The 22,538-nt window shown below is 44.3% G+C and overlaps 1 protein-coding gene across 3 annotated transcripts in view; it reads right to left on the reverse strand.

Annotated features, from left to right (window-relative positions):
* Positions 1 to 233: 233 nt before the first annotated feature.
* Positions 234 to 22,538, reverse strand: part of GRHL1 (grainyhead like transcription factor 1) — a 66,284-nt gene continuing 43,979 nt past the window's right edge. For 2 of the 3 annotated variants that reach the window (XR_016440194.1, XR_016440192.1), the window contains exons 11-17: positions 20,421 to 20,560; positions 15,472 to 15,509; positions 14,723 to 14,811; positions 12,807 to 12,892; positions 6,614 to 6,678; positions 731 to 4,728; positions 235 to 582 (exon numbers count right to left, since the gene is read on the reverse strand). Coding sequence is in view for 1 of the 3 variants with exons in the window: in XM_090032270.1 (XP_089888396.1) it covers positions 4,614 to 4,728; positions 6,614 to 6,678; positions 12,807 to 12,892; positions 14,723 to 14,811; positions 15,472 to 15,509; positions 20,421 to 20,560 (533 nt within the window). In the remaining 2 variants the exon portion in view is untranslated. Of the gene's footprint in view, positions 4,729 to 6,613; positions 6,679 to 12,806; positions 12,893 to 14,722; positions 14,812 to 15,471; positions 15,510 to 20,420; positions 20,561 to 22,538 lie in introns of all 3 variants that reach the window. The other variant, XM_090032270.1, reaches the window with a different exon arrangement.

Consider the following 22,538-nt stretch of genomic DNA (forward strand, 5'->3'; position numbering starts at 1 on the left):
TTGGTGCAGTTTGTGTTAAGAAAATTAAATTCTCTCTCAAAAAAACCAAAAGAGAGAAAATTCTAATAACTTTCCCGGGAGCAGCAGCAGCTGCTGCCACCTTCTTGCAAAACATTTTAACACACAAAACACCTTACTCTTTATAAGGCCAACAAGCCATCACTTCAGAAGGAACAGGAAAGACATACTAAAAGCAACACGAGTTTTATTCAACAGCAGCTTTCACTATAGCAGGGAACACATGAATCCTAAACTGGTGACTGCAGACAAAAGCTGGGTTCACTGCAAGTGTCCATTTAACAGAGTGAAGAGAGTACCTGGCTCAGGGGACAGGCTGTGGGTTATGCAGTTGCTCAGACTTACATTCCCCTTGCTTCAGACACAGACGAGGTTTGTACTGAACAACATATTGAGCTTCATGGGCAAGTGCCCTACTTATGTCACATACCAGAGTCCCTATTAGCTGAGGCACAGGGCAGGTGAAGGAAGGGAGCTCCTATAGGTCTCCTTGTATAGCAAGCTGACAAGTTCATCTCCTTTTGTTTCTCTTCAGCTCATAAATCTCTCTCCTTTCCTAGATTTCTGCGAAGAGGAACATTTACAAGTTTTCAGCCAGTTTGGCACTTGACAGAAAAAGAAGCAACAGTCAAGTTACAGCAAGGGAAGTTTAGGTTAGATATTAAGAAGTATTTTCTCACTAAGAGAGTAATAAAACACTGGAACAGGTTACCTAGAGAGGTGGTGGAGGCTCCATCCTTGGTGGTTTTCAAAACCCGAAAGCTTGGGCTGAGATGATCTAGTTGGGGATGGTCCTCCTTTGAGTGAGCGGTTGATGACCTCCGGAGGTCCTTTCCAGTCTTAACTTTCTAGGATTTCAATGAGTCCTAACAAGTCCGTCACACATTTGAGTTTGAGTCAAATAGAGGGATAAGAAGGAATCAACTCATCCAGCCACTGAAGTGAAATTCTGCATAGGTTTCTTTCTATTAGCTGCTCTTGAAATCTAAACAGTGCCGGTCCATCCAGAAACAACAAGAGAACAAATCAGCCATCAAACAAGAACTGGCACAAGAAGTAAAAAACTCAGAGTGATCTTCAGGGCTAGTGTTACTAAGCTTCTATTATTATGAGTTCCCAGATGGTAGATGAGCCAACTGTGCCTAAGAGTGCAATCAGGCTGTGCACTTTGGCAGCTACCATACAGCAGCTCTTCCATTTGTTCTCGTTTGTAATGGCTACCTTAACAAAAAGACCAAGTGCTTAGAAAACACCTCATTGTAAGTGGCCAACTCTTTAACCTTCCAGTACAATTAAAGAGTGACATCGTCCTCAATTACAGTAGAACTCCAACACTAAAAGCAAGGCTGTCCAATTTCTAGGCAGCCAGGGCCACCTGCAGTGCAGGCCACAGCCCAGAAGAGCCAGGCCCCCTTTCATGGGCAGCCCTGCTCTCTCCCACCATGGAGGCAGCTCCCCAGGCCCACATGTAATGCAGGAAGCCCACCTTTAGCTTGCACTAAAGGCAACCTGGCTCTCTCTCCCACCGCTCATACAGCATAAACAGCTTAACCCCCTTCCCACTGTGCTGCCCTACCCCTAGGAGTGGGGGTAGGAGCTGGAAGCAGGAACCTGGAGGTCCAGGCTGCTGCCACAAGAGCAAGTGGGCAGAGTGGCAGCTAGCAGTAATGCATGAACTGATGGTTGGACAGTCCTACATTCAAAAGAACAATGGAAAAAAATTCAGGCATTACTGAAGTCATTGGAAGTTTTGTTGACTACATCAGCAGAGCCAGGATTCACCCAATGAATCCAGAAGGTCCAAAATGCATGCACAGGCACATGGTCTAATGTAAACTATTTGGCTTGAAAGCAGACAACAAACAACACTAACACAGGTCACTGTGGTGTGCTTGCTGTAAGAAGACAGTAGCCTCTGCTGTGCTAGGGTTGTATTTTATTGCCCAAAAGAAAATCAGGAGAAAGAGGCTAGTTTCTTTGTTTTGTTTTTAAGTTGCTTGCCAATCACAGGAGAGAGGCTACATTTAGTTGCATGAAAGAGTCCCAATTAGAAATGGACATACAAAATTTAATGGTTTTGGTTTAAAATACATTTTCAATTATACAATTAAAAAACAGCAGTGAAGACGGGAAAAAAATCAGTTTCATAAAACGTGCACACAACGGTGCTGCTATTTAAGACCCGTGTCCCAGTGTACTTTAATAGAAAACAATCAGCAATTCAGTTCACATACTTCATTAACAATAAAAAGAAATAATTGTTCATGTCAATCCTACCTTTACAGAAGATCTAAATCTACTTCCTTAACCCAAGACTGAATTCCTGTAATAAAGCTTCCATTTTCAATAAAAAAAAAGAAAAAAAAAAAGGAGTATATACTTGTATTTCTATGGGTGTATAAAAATTCTCACCACAGTAGCATTCCTCCCATGTAAATTAATGGCTGGAAGCTTAGATTTCAGTAACATTCTTGTTGTACATCAGGCTTCTGTTTTATTCTTACACTGAAGACTGGTTCAAGGAGATGGCCATGTGTGCAGTCACACCCATACGTGTGCCCACTGCACTCCATGAATGCTTCTTCCTTTAGGGTTTCAGTTGTATCAGCTGCTTGCAGTCATTTAGGGCTTTTATATGTGCTGCAGGAGTGGCAAGGGGTGGGGAGCCTCCGAGAGCTGCTCTAATTAAAGTCCCCAGAGCATCATGTGCATCAGCATCCCCCCATTGAAAAATGGCAGCGGGGCGCTTTAACTAAAGCTTGTCAAATGAGCTTTAGTTAAAGTATCCCTGCCACCATTTTTTAGTGAGGGGATGCTGCTACACATGATGCTGGAGTGTGGCCATTCCCATGCTCCAGCAGACTCTATTAATCAAGTAAAATCGCTGTAATTACAGCATGTCAGAGCAACCTTGCTGCACGCATATAGGTGCCCTTAGACTCCAACACAGAGTATGCGGCACTTAGCAATCCCAAAGAGGTTTTCACACAGTGCAGAGAAATACACAATGTACAGTACGTCAGCAAATCTCAGTACCCGTGCTGAACTGAGCTGCAAGGCATTAGTGATCAAAGTAGGCCTGGTGTGGGGAGGCAAGGAACTGTCAGAGATCAAAGCCCCTAAAAAAAAAATAATGTAATTTAGTGCATATCAGGAACTGAAAACCCTAAACAACTGTCCTTGCTACCAGCTGCTACTGTCCCAGGCTGCCTCTGCTCAGTTTCTTCTCTCAGTGGTTTGATGCCTCATGGTGCACATTGAGCAAGATGCCCATGCCAGCCTGCACTCCCCACTGTGGTGCCCTGCTGATGTTTTAGCCTCATCCCAACACCCCACCCTTTGTGCACCTGCACAGTCAAGTTTTCAGGATTATAGGAACCATCAGACTATCAGACCATCTAGCGGTCCATGTAGTCCAGGATTCTGTCTTTGGCCAGCACCAGATTCAGAGGAAGGCACAAGAAATCTTAAAAGTAGGCAGCTACAGAATAATGCACCCATAGGGGAAATTTCTCCCTAATCCCCAAGAAATTGCCTGATGCCCAGAAACACAGGCCTTGGAACTCTGCCTCCACAGGTGACTGGTGCTCAGCTCCTCCCAGGATCAAGCTGTCTACAAAAGATGCACAAAACTCATTGCAGGTGGAGAGCACTAGCAAAATAGGCAAGGGAAAACTAATCACAGAAGCCCAAGCCACCATACCTCACTGCCCAGAAGGGACTACTGTAGAGCAGGTGTCATTCATTGCTTTGGTTTAGGAAAACCCTCTCCAAACTCATTATTTGTGCATTTTATGAACATAAAACATATGTTCAGTTTTGGTGCATACTAGGTGTTTTTTTTTAAATAACTAGATTAAATAACTGCTTTCCTGTGTATGGTATCCTTTTAGGTGGGCCTCATTGTGTATATACACAAACACCATCTTTTATATATAATCTATATATATTATATACGATTCATATGTACACATTTACAAACCTTCAAAAATATATTGCACTTATATACAATATAGCTTCATCTCAAATGAGTTCACACAGTAACTTGAGGGAGTTCTTCATAAGCAAGGCAGTTTTACATTTTTAAAGAATTAAAGAGCCAATTTCAGCAATGTCCCCTGGTCAGCAGTAAACATTATGGAGTCTCATCTCCAAAACCCGCATGCAAGTCCCATTAGCACCAATGGGAGTTATGCAGCTGTATCTAGCAGAGAACAGTCCAGGAAAACACTATTAGGCAACAGCAGGCCGAAATGAATATTGAGTCGATAAATAGAATACAAGAGCCATATTACAGGGCTTCCCCCTCCCCCATTTGCTAATGCTTTATACGCACTCTTTCATACCTGATCTCATCGATCCCTCACGTTAAGTACACTGATCTAGTGAGCATTATTTTGTCCTTCGGGAAGAACAGAAACACAAGTGTATTTATTTCCTTAAACAAAAACAATGCTCCAGTCTCTGGAAGAACACAATTCTCTCGGTTTCTTCTAGAGGAAGCGATTAGTGTTTTACCCTGCCGACTAAATTATGGAAAAATGTTCATTTGAGACCTTCATTTTAAATTCTCAGGAGGGTCAATAGGGTTAGTCTTAGATCTCAGTGAGTGTGAGCTTATAAGATCCTCCAGCTTCTTCAGTCTGTAACTGGAAGGTGTCTTCATTAGAATAGTGCTTCACAATGTTATCATCCATGTTGACCAGGATTCTGGGAAAGTAAAGCAGGGAAGTTATTACAGGTCAGAATGCCAAAAGCACAAAATGTTATTTATTCAGTTAAAAACATGCTTGGACTGTCCAAAATTAACACACAATCTCTAACTCGCTCCTGATTTTTTTCATCCTGGTTTAACTGATTTAACCCTGGCTTAGAAGTTGCCCACAAACTATTGCCCATGCTATACAAGAACTTTAAGGCCATTTTATGGGACAGGCAGTGCCTGGAAATCCTTTTAAGGGTGATGTGGGGTACCATGCAATGCTACCACTATTAGGTGTGCAAACATGATTCACAAATAAAACCAGAGATCTCAAAATAGGAATCTGTAACATTAAAAAATAATCAGTTATGGTCTGAGTTCTTTACAACAGAAGAATTGCTCTATTGTGTGTTTCTATAGTCAACAAACAAGTTATAATTAAGAGCTGCCATTTTCCAAAAGAGTGCATTGAATCGAACGAAGGATGCCTCGCATCTAAAGCTGGTTGAGAACCACTGGTCTATTGTATATACCCAAGGTCAACTGTCCCTCAACAGATGGTTTAGTTATCAAAAGACAAGGCCTTCAATTCACCATCTTTACATTTAGTTCTGCTTTAGTAAATTCCACTCATGCGAGCACGTACAGTAATTAAAGATTCAGTTCTCTGGCCAGTTCTGCTGATCACAATTCATGAAGGACACTGATAAACTGAAGAGGGCTGAGAATGATTAACAGATTGAAAACTGACAGGAAAGGATCTAGGGGCAAGAGACACAGATGATCAAGGGGTTGGAAGGCAAGCCATACAAAGAAAGTTTAAAGGAATTCATTAGGTTTAGCTTGGAGAAAAGGGGATTAAAGCAGGAACATAATAGCAATTCTCCTAGTTTTAATGGCTTCCATAAAAGAAAGAGTGATTGCTTTTCCCTTGACACAGAGGACAAGACAACAGGCAAGAGAGCAGATTTAGATTAGACTTCAGGAAAAAGATGGTTTCACCCCTAAGAACAGGAGGACCAGCAGCACAGGGATGTAATCAGGCATCTGGGGCACAGGGGCAGCAGCAGCTTCTGGTTGCTGCCACAACAGCAATTGCACAGCTTCTGGCAGTGGCCACTCTTTTGTCGTTATCCGAGACTACCCAGGTCGGTATCTGAGGCAGTTGCCCCATTCACCCCACCCACACTCCACCATTGTGTAGGGCAATGGAAGAAGCTGCCTAGGGAAGTTGTGGAACCCTCCATCTTTCTGGAACAGTTTAAGAACAGCGAATCCTGTATCACTGCAAGAGATTTAAACTACATGGCTCTTAAGGCCCCTTCCAATCTAATTTCATGAAAACATGACTTAGAGTGACAGATTCAAGGAACTGAAATCTATTTAAGGTTGAGGAGTGACTGAATCTAAGGCTACAAATATCCTCATGCAAGACACCAGAGGGATCTTCAGTTTAGCAGGCTTATGTAAAACAAGTTCTTATGATTGGACCTTGAAACTAAAATCAGAAATGAAGTTCCCATTTTTAATAGTGAGAGTAAAGTAACTAGTGGAACAATTTATCACTGTTTGAGGAGTTGTCTACCTCTGGAACTTTTAAAACAAAGCTGGAATATTTCTCGAGATGTGCTCTATTCCAAACAGGAAGAAACTGCTAGGGCCAGCGTTATACTGGATGATCACAGTAGTCCCTTCTAGTCATACAATTGAGGACTCATGCACACAGATCACACAAGTACTAAATCTGTTCCAAAACCTGTGCTCAGGGATCTGTGGAGGAGGCTTATGAAGGGACATATGAAGCATAGATTTATCTGAAGATCTGACAGCAAATGTAGGAAGTCACATTTTTTCTGTGAAATTTGCTGCAGATGCCCTATAATCAGTACTTACCCTTTTTTACACTTCTTGAAGATTTTTCCAATTTTATCAAAAGGAACGTCATACTTATCCGATATCTAGAACATAAAGAGTAAATACAATCCTTAAACCAGGAAGACTATAGAAGACTTTCACTTTTACTCAAAAAAGGAATGATAAAAAGGACATAAAAAAATCAAACAGAAGCCCTGCCTTTTAGGTTTGAAGCTGAGGGCCAGATGCTACTCCCAGTATTAAATGTTTAAGTGGACTCACATGCCTAAGTGAGATCCTGTTCAGTTTTCAGGGGCTCAGACAATGGGTTAACACAAAGTAGATAGGTCTTTCTTTTGCTCGCTGCTTTTGAAACTTTGCCTTATGGCAGATGACAACACTTTACAAAAAACAGGTGTACTGACTAAGGAGAATAGTTGGGGAAGCACTGAGGTCCTGGACGGGAAGGGAGCCAGGTGTCCAAGAAGAGCGGTTGCTCCTTAAGGAGACAATCCAAGCCCAAAGGGAGATAATCCCAACACGGATCAAAGGGGGCAGGAGGGCACAAAAGCCCCCATGGCTCACCAAAAGCATCCGGGAATGTCTCCTGGCTAAATGGGAGGCATACACCCAATGGAAGGGAAGGGCCATCACCAGGGATGACTATACTGCAGTTGCTCGGGGATGTAGGGGGGCAGTCTGGAAGGCCAAGGCAGCGATGGAACTGGGACTAGCTTCCTGGATCATGGACAACAAGAAATCCTTTTTTAAATACATAGGGGACAAAAAGAAGGTACTGGGTAATGTGGGGCCCCTGCAAGACACGCTAGGAAATTAGGTCGTCACACCAGACAACAAAGCTAACCTACTGAACGACTTCTTTGCCTCCATTTTCCTGAGCAGAGACCAGGTCAGCTCCCCCACTGGGCCCCCCTCAGGCCCCACGGGAGCACCTAGGCCATGGGTCAGGGAGGATCTAGTCAGGGAACTTCTGGAGGGAACTGGATGCATTTAAAGTCGGCTGGTCTGGACGATCTCCACCCTAGAGTGCTGAGGGAATTAGCTGAGGTCATTGCGGGACCCCTGGCACTGCTGTATGAGACTCGTGGTGCTTTGGGTGTGGTGCCAGAGGACTGGAAGGGGGCCAATGTGGTTCCCATCTTCAAAAAAGGGAGGAAGGAGGACCCAGGAAACTACAGGCCAGTTAGTCTTACCTCAATCCTGGGTAAGCTTTTTGAGAAAATTATTCTGGCACATGTCCATGAAGGGCCAGCAGGAGAGATTATGCTTAGGGGCAACCAACACGGATTCATTAGAGGCAGGTCCTGTCAGACCAGCCTGGTGGCCTTCTACGACCAGGTCACCAAATCCTTAAATGCAGGGGTAGCAGTGGCCATCGTCTTCCTGGACTTTCAGAAGGCCTTCGACACTCTCTCTCACCCTGTTCTCATCAAGAACCTGGGGGACTGTGGTGTCGACACCCACACAGTCAAATGGGTCACCAACTGGCTGGAGGGCCGCACCCAGAGAGTGGTGGTGGATGGGTCATTTTCAACCTGGAGGGATGTGGGCAGTGGGGTCCCCCAGGGCTTGGTCATCAGGCCCGCACTGTTCAACATCTTCATCAGGGACTTGGACAAGGGGGTAAAAAGCACCCTGTTCAAATCTGCAGATAACACTAAGATGTGGGGGGATGTGGGCAACTCAGAAGGAAGGAATAGGCTACAATCAGACCTAGACAGGTTACAGGGGTGGGCAGATGAGAATAGGATGGGATTCAACACCGACAAGTGCAGGTGATGCACCTGGGGAGGAAGAACCAGCACTATACCTACAGGTTGGGGAACTCCCTTCTCATCAGTGCAGAGGCAGAAAAGGATCTTGGAGTCATCATTGATGCCAATATGAATATGGGCTGCAGTGTGGGGATAGTTAGGAAGGCCAACTATACCTTGTCATCCATCCACAGATGTATCTCAAGCAGGTCCAGGGAGGTGATACTCCCCCTCTATGCGACACTAGTCAGGCCGCAGCTGGAGTACTGCGTCCAGTTCTGGGCACCACACTTCAAGAGGGATGTGGACAACATGGAGAGGGTCCAGAGGCAGGCCACTCGCATGATCGGGGGCAGCAGGGCAGGCCCTATGAGGAGAGGCTACGGGATCTGAACCAGTTCAGCCTCCACAAGAGAAGGCTGAGGGGGGAATCTAGTTGCCTGTTACAAACCAGTCAGAGGGGACCAGCAGGCACTGGGGCAGTCCCTGTTCCCCTGAGCACTGCCAGGAGTGACAAGAAATAACGGTCACAAGCTGGCAGAGGGTAAATTCAGACTAGACATCAGGAGGCGCTACTTCACTGTCAGGGCAGCTAGGATCTGGAACCAACTTCCAAGCGAAGTGGTGCTGGCTCCTACCCTGGAGGGTGTTAAGACAAGGCTTGACAATCACCTTGCTGGGGTCGTTTGACCCCAGTACTCTTTCCTGCCATGGCAGGGGGTCGGACTTGATGATCTGTTCAGGTCTCTTCCGACCCTATTAACTATGAAACTATGCCTGTTTTTCATTAGCTTGAACAGGGCAAAATATCAGGTTCCATTAATTTTAAAGGGGCCTTAAAAGGACTGACACTGTTCACTTTGGCCCTCAGTGACTGCAAGAAAAAAAGATTGGTTCAACAAGCATTGTTTTGGCAAGATCCCCAGTTTTGGGAGCAAATTTAACCCATAATACAAATGGATTGAGCTCCCCTAAGCAACACAAGGCATGTGCATAGCATAAGAGGTGCATGCCAGAATGAGGGAAATCAAGGAAAATGAAGAGTTATACTGCTAACCTACCTACAAAGACAAAAGCTTCAACAACCAGGAGAAACAGAGCCAACCCTGACATGCTCCCATGGTGCCAAAAATGCTTGATCTTAGCCAAAAGGCTGAGATACTGATGGAAACCTATCACAAAGATGGACTGCACTAATCTGAGTAAGACACATGGTAGTGCCCATTAAGCACAGTCCCCTCAGTGCCAAGTCTTTTTCAAGTCATGGTGAACCGCTACATCAAATATATTTCAACCTCTTCACTCCCACAGTGGAGCAGTGCCTTTCTCTCTCTCACTGCAAATGATTTCTGTTTCTTTGTGACCTTTAATCATCTGGCAAACTTCACCAAACTTCTATGTAGCTGAGAGACTTTGTTGCCCCCCTCTCACCCTGTCACATACCATTAAGTACGGTCCTTCCTTCTATGAGATGAAGATGGACCAGGTAGCCCTGCATCTTGTCTGCATAAAGATTTTTGGAAGGTCCCAAGACTTGACAAGGATACCCATTTCCAGTTGCGAGTGAGGTGCTAATTAGCATGTGGATCCTTTGTGAGGGGTATCTGAAGTACACATACTAAACAGTGTTGGGTTGTGGAGTCATCATGACTTGAAACACTGTTGACTCTGCTGTGGCCCAATCCAGTGACTTATATGATAACTTATACGCCTTCTGGCCCTAGACCAGAGGTGAGCAATTATTTCAACTGCAGAGCCACTTAAGTTTTGTGGAGCTGTCGAGGGCCACAGACAAAAATCTTGCAGAAAAATATTATTTAAAAAAAATTATAGATAAAAGGTAAATTGTATACTTAAAAAGTCAATCAATCTACTGTAACATTTTAATTGTATTTCAAAAAATATTTCCTGTCCCAATTTATGTTTTTTTGAGTAGTGTAGAAGCAATTGCATAACAACAACTAAAAATAAAGTCTTAAAGTCGTACACTGTGGGGAGGGTGAAGGGGTGTTGAGCGTGTGGGTGAGTGCGCCAAACCCGGCCTGTTCCCACCTGGGGTAGCCTGCACTGCGCTCCTGCCTGCTAGCAGCACAGCCCCAGCCCTGGCTGGCATGCACAGCTTCTCCGTGAGGCTGCTCCTGCTGCTCCCTGGGCACCAATTGGCTCCCGCCATCTCCAGCAGCTTTTCCTCCTGCCCCTGCTCCTGCACTCATTGCACCAGGCAGGCGGAGTGGGTGGAATGTGGCTAGAGCTGGAGCCCCGCACACCAAGGCAGGAGCCACCCAAAGTGGCACAGCAGGGGCAGGAGAAGGAGCCACCGCTGGAGGCAGGGGAAGTTGAGCAGTATGTATGTGGCTGCGGTAGCAGCCCCAACAAGAAGCTATGTGCTTTGGGCAGGGCTAAGTCTCTCAGTGGGCACAGGGTGGGTGCCAGTGGAAGCGTGGTGCAGTTTCTCAGGTGGAGTGGATGGGGCTCAGTCCCATGCAGAGGACTGCATGGGCAACTGTGGGCTGGATGCAATCAATTGGTGAACCAGATCTGGCCCATGGGCTGTATTTTGCTCACACCTGCTCTAGACAAAAATATCATGCAGAGTTTGTACTATGCATTAGGAGGTACAAAAGTGGTACTCAAAAGCGTGTTTATGGTTTGTACTATGCATTAGGAGGTACAAAAGCGGTACTCAAAAAGCATGTTTATGGAATAGCTATGCTGCAATTTGCAGCAGTCAGGATTGGGACCAGAGTCAAACCTACAGTCGTCTCCTGTTCCTCTCACCAGTTTCTACCCTCCTCTGTCCCTTTCCCCTCTCTTACTGTCACAGGCACCTCACTTCTACATTGCATTTGGGGAGGGAACAACCTTAGCAGGGTCTGACAGTAACAAGGGGCAGGAAGGCTGCAGGGGAAAGAAGCTGGGGGACCAGAGGGCAAGAGGGCCACCTGACCACTCTCCCCCATCGCTATTTTCCCCACTATAGTAGTGGGAGAGTGATGAATTTAAGGCAACGCTAATAATTAGATTCTATACCTGGAAAATTATAAAACAGATTTATAAGTTTTTCCATACATAGAACCTAATTATTGGGGGAGGTCATCTTGTAATCAGGGTCATCTTGCATTTGAGTAACTACGGTAATAATACGCAACATAAATGCTCCGAATTCAGGTTTACAAGGTGAGATTATGTGCTTTAAGGTCCCAGACTTGCTCCCACATTTATGCCCAAGTGGAACCATATAATTGAGTCACTACATTCTTATTCCTCAATCCCAGATTTTACAAGAAATGCCTTGACACGAAATCAGGAATACACGTCATTACAGCAGTAAAAAATCTTGGATTAGAAGACTAAATTTGGATCCCAAAGCTAGCAAGCACTGTTCATTATACAGCTCTAAACCTTCAAACTATGACAAGGCACTGACTGGACAGAGACCAAGCATGAAAAAAAACAACCAACCTGAAATTTTAGTGGCTGGGGTAAATTCAACAAACTAAGAGCTATAGTTATGTTATAAGAAAAAAATTCACTCTACCTGCTGCATTTCTGCACACTCCTAAGTTCCTGAAAATTCAGTTTTGGGATTGAAATTTTCCACGCTTAGTAAGTGCCTGAAGGATAATTTTATCCATGTATGTGCACATGCAACTGCTTAGAACACCTAGTAACCCTGCATCAAAATGCTGCCTAGTAAAGTGGAAAATGTTACCATGCTTTAAGGGAGTGCACGTGAACAAAAAGTTGACATACTCCCACCCACCAAGTCACTTGAGTATATTTCAGAAACTGCTCCATCAATCCCAACTAATTAAAAGGTTGTCTTTAATATGAAGGACAGCCAAGGTAGGAGTCTGCTGATTAGTTTTGAAACCAAAGAGAAACCTAGGAAGTTGCAGCTAATCCACATGAGAAAGACAACCTAGAAGCCCAAATTTTCAAAAAATGACTAGAGATTTTGGGTGCCTCAAGGTTTTGGCACCCTTATAAGGCACCTTGATTTTCAGGAACTGTTCAAGCAAAGACCCACTCTAAAAAAAATCATGTCCCTAAAATGGGTCAAATCAAGCACCCAAAAATGGAGACTTTCAAAGAAAAACTGTTAGTCATTTGAAAAGGCCATAAATTTCAGATGCTTTCTTCTGCACAGAACCTGTTTTGTTATAAATAAATCAAGACCACTTCATTGGCTTCATTCCTAAAATTCAATTTTTGTTTTAAAGCTGAAGGGTAACTTGCAGTGTTCTCCCCCTTCCTCAAATGTCACCTTGCTAAAGAACCAGCCCCCACTTTTTAGCTGGAAGAAACTGAAATATTGGGATGAACCAAACTGCTGCTATGATTCAAGCTTAGACATGCTCTCAAAAGTTTTACCACTTAAGAATAAGGAACTAAGTATCATGTTCACTGTTTCACAGATCAGGCACGTGGTTTTACAGAACAACCCTACTACTTACAGCTTCCATTAGGCCTTTCAAAGATGGTGTCTTTAGCATAAGTGCATCAAAAACTTCTTCCGACTCTTTCCGAACATACAGCAACACTAAAAGCAAACCAGGGAGAGCATGATTTATGATATAGTTGTATCTTGAGGAAGGAACATAAGTCATAGTGGTAACTTGTACACTGTGTGGGGGAAGATGAGGGGGTGTTGAGTGTGCCCTTCATTCATTAAAAAGCACCAGAAACATGAATAAGCTTAGTTAACCTTTCGTATTCTTGCTGAGGAAACAGGCTCATGTTCCACTATCCTGCACTTCTCTTTGTTTACTAGATAAAAAGCTATCTTCAAAATGCTTTAAAGTAAGTTAGAGTAAGTGAAGGGTTCTGAACCACAGAAGACAGACCTTTCATAGCTAATTATGGCCCATAACATCCAGCTTGTCATCTGTCACACTAAATTACTGAATATAACTAATGCAATTGCCCACCCTAGCCTTCCAAATGTCCTTAGTATTATTTTGGTCTCTTGCAGCCATCTAGAGATTTTTCCCTATTTCAGCCAGCCTCTCTCTCCTCTCCTTTTGCTAGTGTTGTTTTCTCACTCCTGTTGAGTTCTATTCCTTCCAGCAGAAGGTGAATTTGACTTCCTCTTCTGCAGAGAATGAAGCAGCATCCTTAAATTCTTAGAAAGTCATTATACACAGAAACCACCTCATTTAAAAAAAAAAAGAAAAAAAAATGCAGCAAGGCTGAGAAATAAACCAACAGAGCAGGGAAGTTTGGACTTTTAACAGCCTCATTGTCCTCAATTCACCTTGTAATGATTAGTTATCATGACATGGGCTGTTTACTGGGCTTAATTGCTTGCTGTTCTGATGCAGCTATGAACTGAAACAATTGCAATGATATCTAGGTCAAATGGGGTGAAATAAGGCCACCACAGGAGGTTGAAAAATTTCCTTTGGTGGAAGAGAGCATAGAAACAAAACCGGAAGGTGGAGGTTGGTTTTAAATGTGACGGCAGCTATAATCCCCTTAATTATAAAACATGCAGATATGATGATACTGAAAGCTACACATAGAATAAGGCTATAGTTCCCATTTTACACACACTAATAAAAAGGAGCCAAACTCTTTGATTAAACTGTTGGTTTCCCTTAAACCAGTAAGAAGCAATGTATTTGCTGATCTCAGCTTGATTGAAAGGACAGTGCTGTGGTTACAGCTATAGACTGGTACTCCAGACATACAGAATTCCTTCTGTCCCACAGCCTTCTTGTATGACTGCAGTCAGATCTGTGCTTCCCTGACCATTCAAGAGGAGGGCAGGAGTACTTTTTTTACTCCACAGAGCTGTTGTGAGGAGAGAGAGGTTAATATCTGTGATGTTCTATAACATTAGGGTGATGAAGCCAAACTAAGTACTTAAGGTAGACAGACTATTCACTCTCACTCTCCTTCCAACAGGGGAGATGTGAATGGGAAGCTGGAAACAGGGAAATGTTCCACGTAGAATTAGTTTGCGACTTTAATCACTTGAACTTCCAAAGCACCTTTTATCAGAGGATCTCAAAGGATGTTACAAGTATTTATACCCCCAAGAAGTTTTAATGAGAGGAGAAAGAGAAACAAGGTGAATGACCTGCCAAAGTTCACACAGCAAGTCAACATCTGTGATGGGAATAAAACTGCAGAACCCTAAGCACGAGAGACTCCCAGGAAGTTAAAGCCGAAAATACACATCTAAGAATTTCATTGCCACACCAGCCAATGCACTGTGAGTGCAGTCTTCTTTCCACACATGGGAATCTACTGTTAGCACTCATGGAAGCCATAAAAAACAAATGATACACTCCTTTTCAGTATATGATATACTCTTTTCTTTGTGACAAAAGAACTCTACAGTTAGTCTTACAATATATACAGTTACCTCTTTTTGGTTCCTCTATTCTAGACAGTTTATTGGGAGATACAATAAAGTCATCCTCAGTTATATAGGGTCCTCTCTTCAGACTGGAACTGCAGTAGGGCAAAAAAAACCAAAAACAAAACAAAACCGTATCACCATCAGCAGTAGGATCAGCAGAATCAACCTGCTTGTCTGGTGAAGGTGAAGTTGCCTAGTCACAGGTATTGTGAGGAAACATCTGGCACATCATTTCTAGAACTAATTATTACTACACTAGCCATAACGAGCATTTATTTCTAGACAAGTCAATATACTTCATTTACAACTGTCCAGGTACTTTGCATCTACACATATTATGCTATTTTCTTGTGCTTAAGCAGTCCAGATGCACTCTGTTACAGCAAAACTCCACCTATTTAACTGGAGAGTCTCAGCTACTGAACTAGACAGTCTAGGTAAGAGTACCTTGGCAGCCTGAATATTATCAGCATATTGGAAAAACCACAGGAGCAAACTTAGACATTGATATGGCTACAACACCAGTGGATACCATCTAACATTCAAGATCTTCCATTACAGAGAAGCCAGAAGCTAGCAGTTCAGATCTAGGCTAACAGCAGGTCTGACTATTCTGGGACATATATAATGGAAGAGCAAAATGTACAGTCCATTGCAAATTCCTCAGGGCCCAGACTTCCCCCTCCTCATTGTTTATTTGGCATCTGTACCTCATTAGCCTTACCACAAGACGGAAATAGGAAGGCTCTTACCTTTCACCCTCCAGTTCTTCTGAGGCAATGGGAAGAACCTTTAAAAGCAAAGAGAGATTTTATTGGCGCCTATAGAAAAAAGGTGCTTTGAACTATACTTCTGTCTATCATGACCTTGACTTGGAACCTCTGAAATGTCAACTAGACATCCAACTCAGAAATAATGTCCAGACAACCACCTCCCCAACATGGACCCTAGCAGCTGTGTTTCTCTGCCTTGCCCTAAATATTTGCCAGCAGTGGACCATTGCATTAAAGATTGGAATGTATTTCTGCCACTTCCTTGTCAATTCTACAGTGAAATACTTAACAGCTGCCTAATTTCTGGTGTCCCATAGAAACATAATTTAAAAAGCTAATAAGTTAGCATCCCAAAGCAATAAACTCTGAAATTTACTGTTCCTGGGTGAGCTGTCTGAATGTTCGTCTGGGACTGCAGCATGTTGAGCTGGGTATGGGCAGCCCCACCTGGCACTGGGTTCTGGGGGTCAGCCTGCCAGACAGGGGCTGCTCCTCTCAGTTTAAATGTGCTGTGGAAGGGCTGGCTGGGGCATGAGGGTGCTTTAGTATGGCACTTGTCAACAGGCAGCCCTGACACTGGAGAACCCTCATGCACCAGCCAGCCAGGGCATCCTCTCCAGCATGCATTACTGTAGAGTAAAAAAACTCTGCAGCAGGACAGTACCTGTACTGAGGAATACTAACCTGCAGCAGAGTTAATTAGTTTACTCCAGCCTAATAGGGCCACATATAGTAGACAGCATTTACTGCGGAGCTAATTAGTCTATTCTTCAGTAACTGCCTCATGTAAAATGTGCCCACAGACAATTTTAAAGGCAGATTAAACCACAGATGTCTAGATATACAAGTCAGTTTGGAAAAGTTTAAATCTCCTGGGATGGTTCAAAAGTGCGCCTGGATAATTAGGTATAATTTTTAACTGCTCCTCCATAGCCTGCACTTAAAAGTCTGAAGCATCCCAGACTGATATCAAGGAGTGTAGCCATGTGGGGGTAGGAGCTGTCTGGATTCCTGCTTCTGGATGCTGGTTGTTCCAGAGCACCTTGCAATGTCTGCATCACACTGGGGGTTTTAAAAGAACAATTTTCCCCAAAAGACTTTCAGCTGCTGGCAATGAGCCCTACCTCTACAGATTCCCAGGCTAATCTGGGGTCAGGAGAGGGGTGGCCAGGCAGGGATGCTACTTGGACCCCTGCTTCTAGGTTTTCAGGGGAACTGCCAAGCTGGTGAGTGAGCAGGTGCACCTTTAAGTATAGGCACCCCAACTGCTGGGCGAGGGAAATCCAAGTGACTGCACAATGGGCAATTAATACCATGGGATAGCTCTCAGCATCATGCTCCATAAACGTGAATTAGCCTGTTCATTTTCAAAAATTGCTCCTCGCCCTCCATGTTACAACTCCATCACCTGCCCTGCCCATTCCACCCTGCTCACACAGCTCTATACAACTGTCAGCAATGCCAGTTAATTAAGCTGCTTCCAGGCACCCCCCACAATCATCACTGCTCCCCCAGATCAACCCAAGGCACCACAGACTGGGGTCACTTGTAAGCAATGGAAGTAAGTGAGCAGCTTTGTATGGAAAGTCCTTTTAAAAGCCATATAAAGTCACAGATCTTGGGAAGCAACTTGGAGCATGCAGGCCCCTGGGAATGTGGAGATGAGAGGTTCGGGCAGGTCTTCCCCCTGTACATAGACCCGGACATCCCCAGTCAGGGTACCACCACACAGATTTTGGTAAAGTGCACAAAAAAGCTACTGAACTCAAATGTTAGTTAAAGGGTGGAAGCGGAAAACTGCAGTTGGACCGAGTACTCACTACCACCCCCTGGTGACAGTTTAAGAGTACCAAAAATGCCTAAAAGGCGACTCTTCTATTTGGAACCCTTGGTAGTACATGTATGGACATCTCCGACCTGGGACAATTATGAACTGGTTCCCAACCCACGATACTTTGTAACACTTCAGTTATGTACATCCATACTTTAAAAGGCAAGCACCTGTTTTTGGAAGGCAAGATGTAGAAAAAAAAGATTTTTCTAGATTCATGGCAGAGGGCTTACTGCATGCAGCAGTACCAGCAGCTCACTCAGTCTAAGCCAGCTCCACAACTCTTCAAGCAAAAGCTAGTGTTAACCCTTTCACAGTTCCTGCCAAACAGGTAACAGCTAGCTATTAGCTGCTCAGCTACTAACAACTCATAGATTTCATAGACATTAGGGCTGGAAGGGACCTCGGAAGATCATCAACTCCAGCCCCCTGCCCAAAGGGCAGGAAGTCAGCTGGGGTCATAGGATCCCAGCAAGATAAGCATCCAATTTACTCTTGAAGGTGTTCAATGTAGGTGCTTGAACCACCTCTGATGGCAGGCTATTCCAGACCTTAGGGGCTCAGACAGTAGAGAAATTCTTCCTTATGTCCAGCCTGAAATGGTCTTGCAGTAGTTTATGACTGTTCAACCTTGTCATCCCTTGGGGTGCTCTGGTGAACAAATGCTCCCCCAGCAACTGGTGGTCACCCCGATAAAAACTTGTAGATGGCCATGAGATCACCCCATGAGCCTGTGATTTTCCAAGCTAAAGAGCCCCATGGCTCTCAGCCTGTTGTCTTAAGGTCCGTTTTCCTGACCTCTGATCATGCGCGTGGCTCTCCTCTGGACTCTCTCAAGCTTCTCCACATCCTTTTTGAATTGTGGAGCCCAAAACTGGACGCAGTACTCCAGCTGCGGCCTCACCAAGGCCGAGTACAAGGGGAAAATGATGTCCCGGGATTTGCTTGAGAAGCATCTATGGATGCAAGCCAGCCTTTTGGTCGCTTTACTAGCCGCAGCATCGCATTGCAGGCTAACGTTCATCTTGTGGTCAATGATGACCCCCAAGTCTCTTTCTTCCATAGCGCTAGCCAGCATAGCACTGCCGAGCCTATAAGGATGCTGCAGGTTTTTCTTCCCAAGGTGAAGAACCTTGCATTTTTCAGTGTTAAACACCATCAGGGTCTTGTCCACCCATTTGCTGAGCCTGTCCTGGTCAGCCTGAATCACTCACCTGTCTTCAGGCGTGAATGCTTTGCCCCAAAGTTTGGTGTCATCAGCGAACTTGGCCAGTCCGCTTCTGATTCCAATGTCCACATCATTAATGAAGATGTTGAACAATATGGGTCCAAGGGCAGAGCCTTGGGGTACCTCACTGGTCACAGCGCACCATGATGAGTGACTTCCATCAATTACCACCCTCTGGGTCCGGCCAATTTCCCAGCCAGCAGATTGTGGTGGACCCAAGGCCGAAGTTGGCCAGTTTTGCCAAGAGGTGATCATGGGATACCAGATCAAAGGCTTTTTTGAAGTCAAGATATAGGACATCAATCTCTTCGCCCTTGTTCAGGTGATAGGTCACTTGGTCATAGAAGGAAATGACCTACCCGCAACAAACTTGTGCTAGCTATCCCTCAGGATGTTGGCGTCACGCAGTCCATTAAGGATGGCCTCTTTAATAAAACTTTACTAAGATCTTCCCCGGGATAGAAGTCAGGCTGATGGGCCTATAGTTAGCCAGGTCCACTTTCCCCCCTTTCTTGAAGATAGGCACTACACTGGCTTTCTTCCAGGCTTCAGGCACTACACCAGAGCACCATGAGTTTTCAAAGATCTGTGCCAGAGGCTGGGCTATGATGCTAACCAGCTCCTTGAGTACCCTGGGGTGTGAATTGTCAGGGCTGGCTGACTTGAAGGTATCCAGCTTCTCAAGGTGTTTCTTCGCGAGGTCGGCATTGATGGAGGGCAGGGGATCTCCCTCACCCGGACTGCCCTGTCTCATGGTGGGCATGGGCATCCCATGGGACTGATGAAAGCAGTGGCTGGAGGGGGACTCCGGTCCTGCTGCTTGTTGTTCCATTTTCACAGCCGTTGCAATACAGGGTCTCCATGCTTTTTCCGGCAAAGAAAAATCAACTTCACTGCTTAAGATATGTAACCCAAATTTTAGAGTCTCGATTTTTGGGAAAGGGGGCACGTATGCAAGTATGGTGTTTTTAAAGATATAAGAGGAATGAAACACTAGCAATAGAAAAATTAAAAGGTCATATCACTGCTGTACCTAGGACTAGTAGGTCATTTTCTGTACTGTGGCTGGTAGCAAGGGCTTTGTAGAAAGGCATAGAGAAATAGCCTAACATTTCTTCCTAATCTCTGTTTGGTGGAGTCTGAGCTTTAACTGTTTGTGTTTTAGGATGCATTATACTAGAGCTGGCCAAAATGAGAGATTAAAAAAAAAAAAAAGATCAAAGGTAATTTCACTCATTTAACATTTGGTTTCACTTTGAATCAGAGGGAACCAGGAGATTGGGGGGGGCTGTGGGGGGGGCGAGGAAAAAAAAAGTGAAAAATGAATTTTGGTTTCAGAAACACCAACCTAGGGAATTTTTGAGGTGAACCCCCTCAGGGGACCATGACCACTGCTCCTTCAATGGGACCTTCCTGATATTTCACCACTATTTATAGCATGACGAAGCTGACCTGGAGCCAGAGACCCTCAAAAGCACTGGGGTCTCCTGGTCCTGTGGTGGTGCACAGCATGGGGGCTGCCCTGTAGCAGCAGCGCCTAGAAGACCAGGTTCTGCAGCAGCCCAGCAGAAGTCATGCAGGAAGTCATAAGGAAACTGCCTCTGTCAAACCAAAGAGCTCATTAAGATAAGCTGTTTTTCCAAAACACAGCAGATCAATGAATTGGCATTTTTCAGTAAAACACTGCCGCTAGAGAAGTAACTGATGGGTTCTAACCCCCTAAGAGCAATTTCTATTTCCAAGATTTATACATCTAAGAACCAGTCCATTAGCTCTGTATGGCATCATCATGTATATAGTGCCCAAATCTACATACATGCTCAGAGTTTTTGTTTCTCTCCCTTACATACACACACACGTATCACGTACATGAGCACCACGTTGGAGGTTTGCAAAGTGAACATCGGGGATAAAAAGAACTGGCTGAGTGTCGAGATCCATGAATGGCTTGAAGACAGTGATGTCCATCCGCTTGTGGGAAGGAAGCATTGGCACTTTGACATCGGAAACTGACAAGAGATCAAAAAAAAAAAACAAAAAAAAAACCAACATAAATGGATAGTTAAGACACTTAGGATTCAGTAAGGTCAGGACCTCATAAGTGTAACATGTTCCTGTTTAGATGCGCTAAGCTGGGGCAGGGAGAAAGAAAGAACCTTAGGTCTACTGCTAACATTTCTCAACCAAGCAGAAAGGTTTCTGATGGTGTCACCATCTCTAGAGGCTACTAAATCACCTGTGTCAGAGGAGACCAATTTTATAGGCTGCATCTCCCTTCCAAAATATCCATTTATTACCACATTTCAGCGACAACTTCCTAAAGGGTATCTTAAGTCTCCTCTTCCCTCACTCCACAAATGACAGAGCTTGAACACCATTCAATGCTCTCAATCTGCCTCCATTTTCCTTAGGCAAAGCCTTTTCAGCAAGTAAGGAGCAAGTGCTTGCCAAATGACATCACATCCCAACTTGACCATGATTAGGAGAAAGCACTTACGTTGGCAGAAAGAAGAACTAATATATTTCTCATTGACAGAACTTCTCCAAGCAAGCTCACACTTTCTCTGGAAGCTTGTGCCCAGCAGAATCAAAAGAAAGGTGTAAGTCTACAGGAGCCCATGGTTTCCATCTCAATATCACATAATTGCTTGAAAGGGTTACACACAGGATGCGTCACGTTTACAAACATTTCTTAAGGAAGGATGGTCTCATGGCTACCACACAGCTAGGATCTCTGCCCTGCTTTGTGACTGGCTTCCAGTGCATCTTCACTGTGCCTCAGACTCTCTGATTAGTGAAGTAAATACCTGCATACTTCACAGGAATTTCCTAATGAAATAATGTTTTTTTTTCCTGTCAGAGAATGTTAATGTGTAGGATGTGGATGCAACTTTCACTGGGAAAATTTCTCAGGTCCAAAATGGATGGAATTGCTACTCAGAGGGAGAGATGGAAAAAGGGGACAGCTACTGCAGAAGAGCTGATAACAGCCCTCATTGCCAGTTTATCCAAAAAATTCAGGGCTGCTCTAAGTCAAAGTTTGGCTAGCTTATCCACACGAGTTGGGGTGTGAAAAGATCATACAGCTAAGTGACATGCCAGCAATACCCCCTGCATCTCAACACAGCAGTATTGACAAAAAGAGGACTTCCATCAGCTTAGCTTCTGTCCTTTGGTGAAGTAGTCTAGCTTAGGCAGCAGGGCAATCACACTTTCTGCCACCATACACTTGCATCTCTTCTAAGGGGTTCTGCTGACATATTCATGCTGGCGCACCAGGAACACTGACAAGCCTACAGGTTCAGGTTCCTGTTCTGCCGTGATTTGGTACAGGAACTTCAACCAGGCTATCCCACCTCCCCACAAGCTCCCTAACATCCAGGCTTGCCTGTTGTAGGTCTCCTTCACACTCCTGTCAGACCTCTTCCACTTCATATAAACATTCAGCAAGCCAGAGAGTGACTCGAGTGACCACCAGTTTGGTCACTTGCAGGGGATGTGGGTGAGCTAGGCTTAAGTCCCTGTTCTGCCCAATTCAGACCTTGGCTTCCTGTATCCAAATGAACTGCCTGGCTCCTGGCCTCTTGGTATTCTGGAGCCTCTCTCTCTCTCACCCCCATCACAAAAGGTCTTATATATGCCCCAATGCAGAACAGGAACATTTCTGAAGTTTCAAAAAAAATGGGTTTTGTAGGGTGGCAATGCGATTTTTCACTTGGCTTCATTCTGGAAAATCTCAACTAAGAAGCACTTTCATAAGTACTATTACCAGTATGAATGTGGTATAATAATACTGACTTTTTTTTTTTTTTTTTTTTTGTAAAATGAAAAGTTTCATGAAAAATTCTAGTTTAAAATTCCTGCACTGAGAAGTACTTTGGTTTGATCTGATATTCAACCTACGTCACCCTAATCCATCACATTTCCTCATGGGAACTCTAATTCACGTGTCGCATGATCTGCTTTCTTTATTGGCCAGACTATCTG

Source organism: Crocodylus siamensis, chromosome 1 (assembly GCF_052110815.1).
Source record: "Crocodylus siamensis isolate JL-2025a chromosome 1, ASM5211081v1, whole genome shotgun sequence".
Taxonomy (NCBI): Eukaryota; Metazoa; Chordata; order Crocodylia; family Crocodylidae; genus Crocodylus; species Crocodylus siamensis.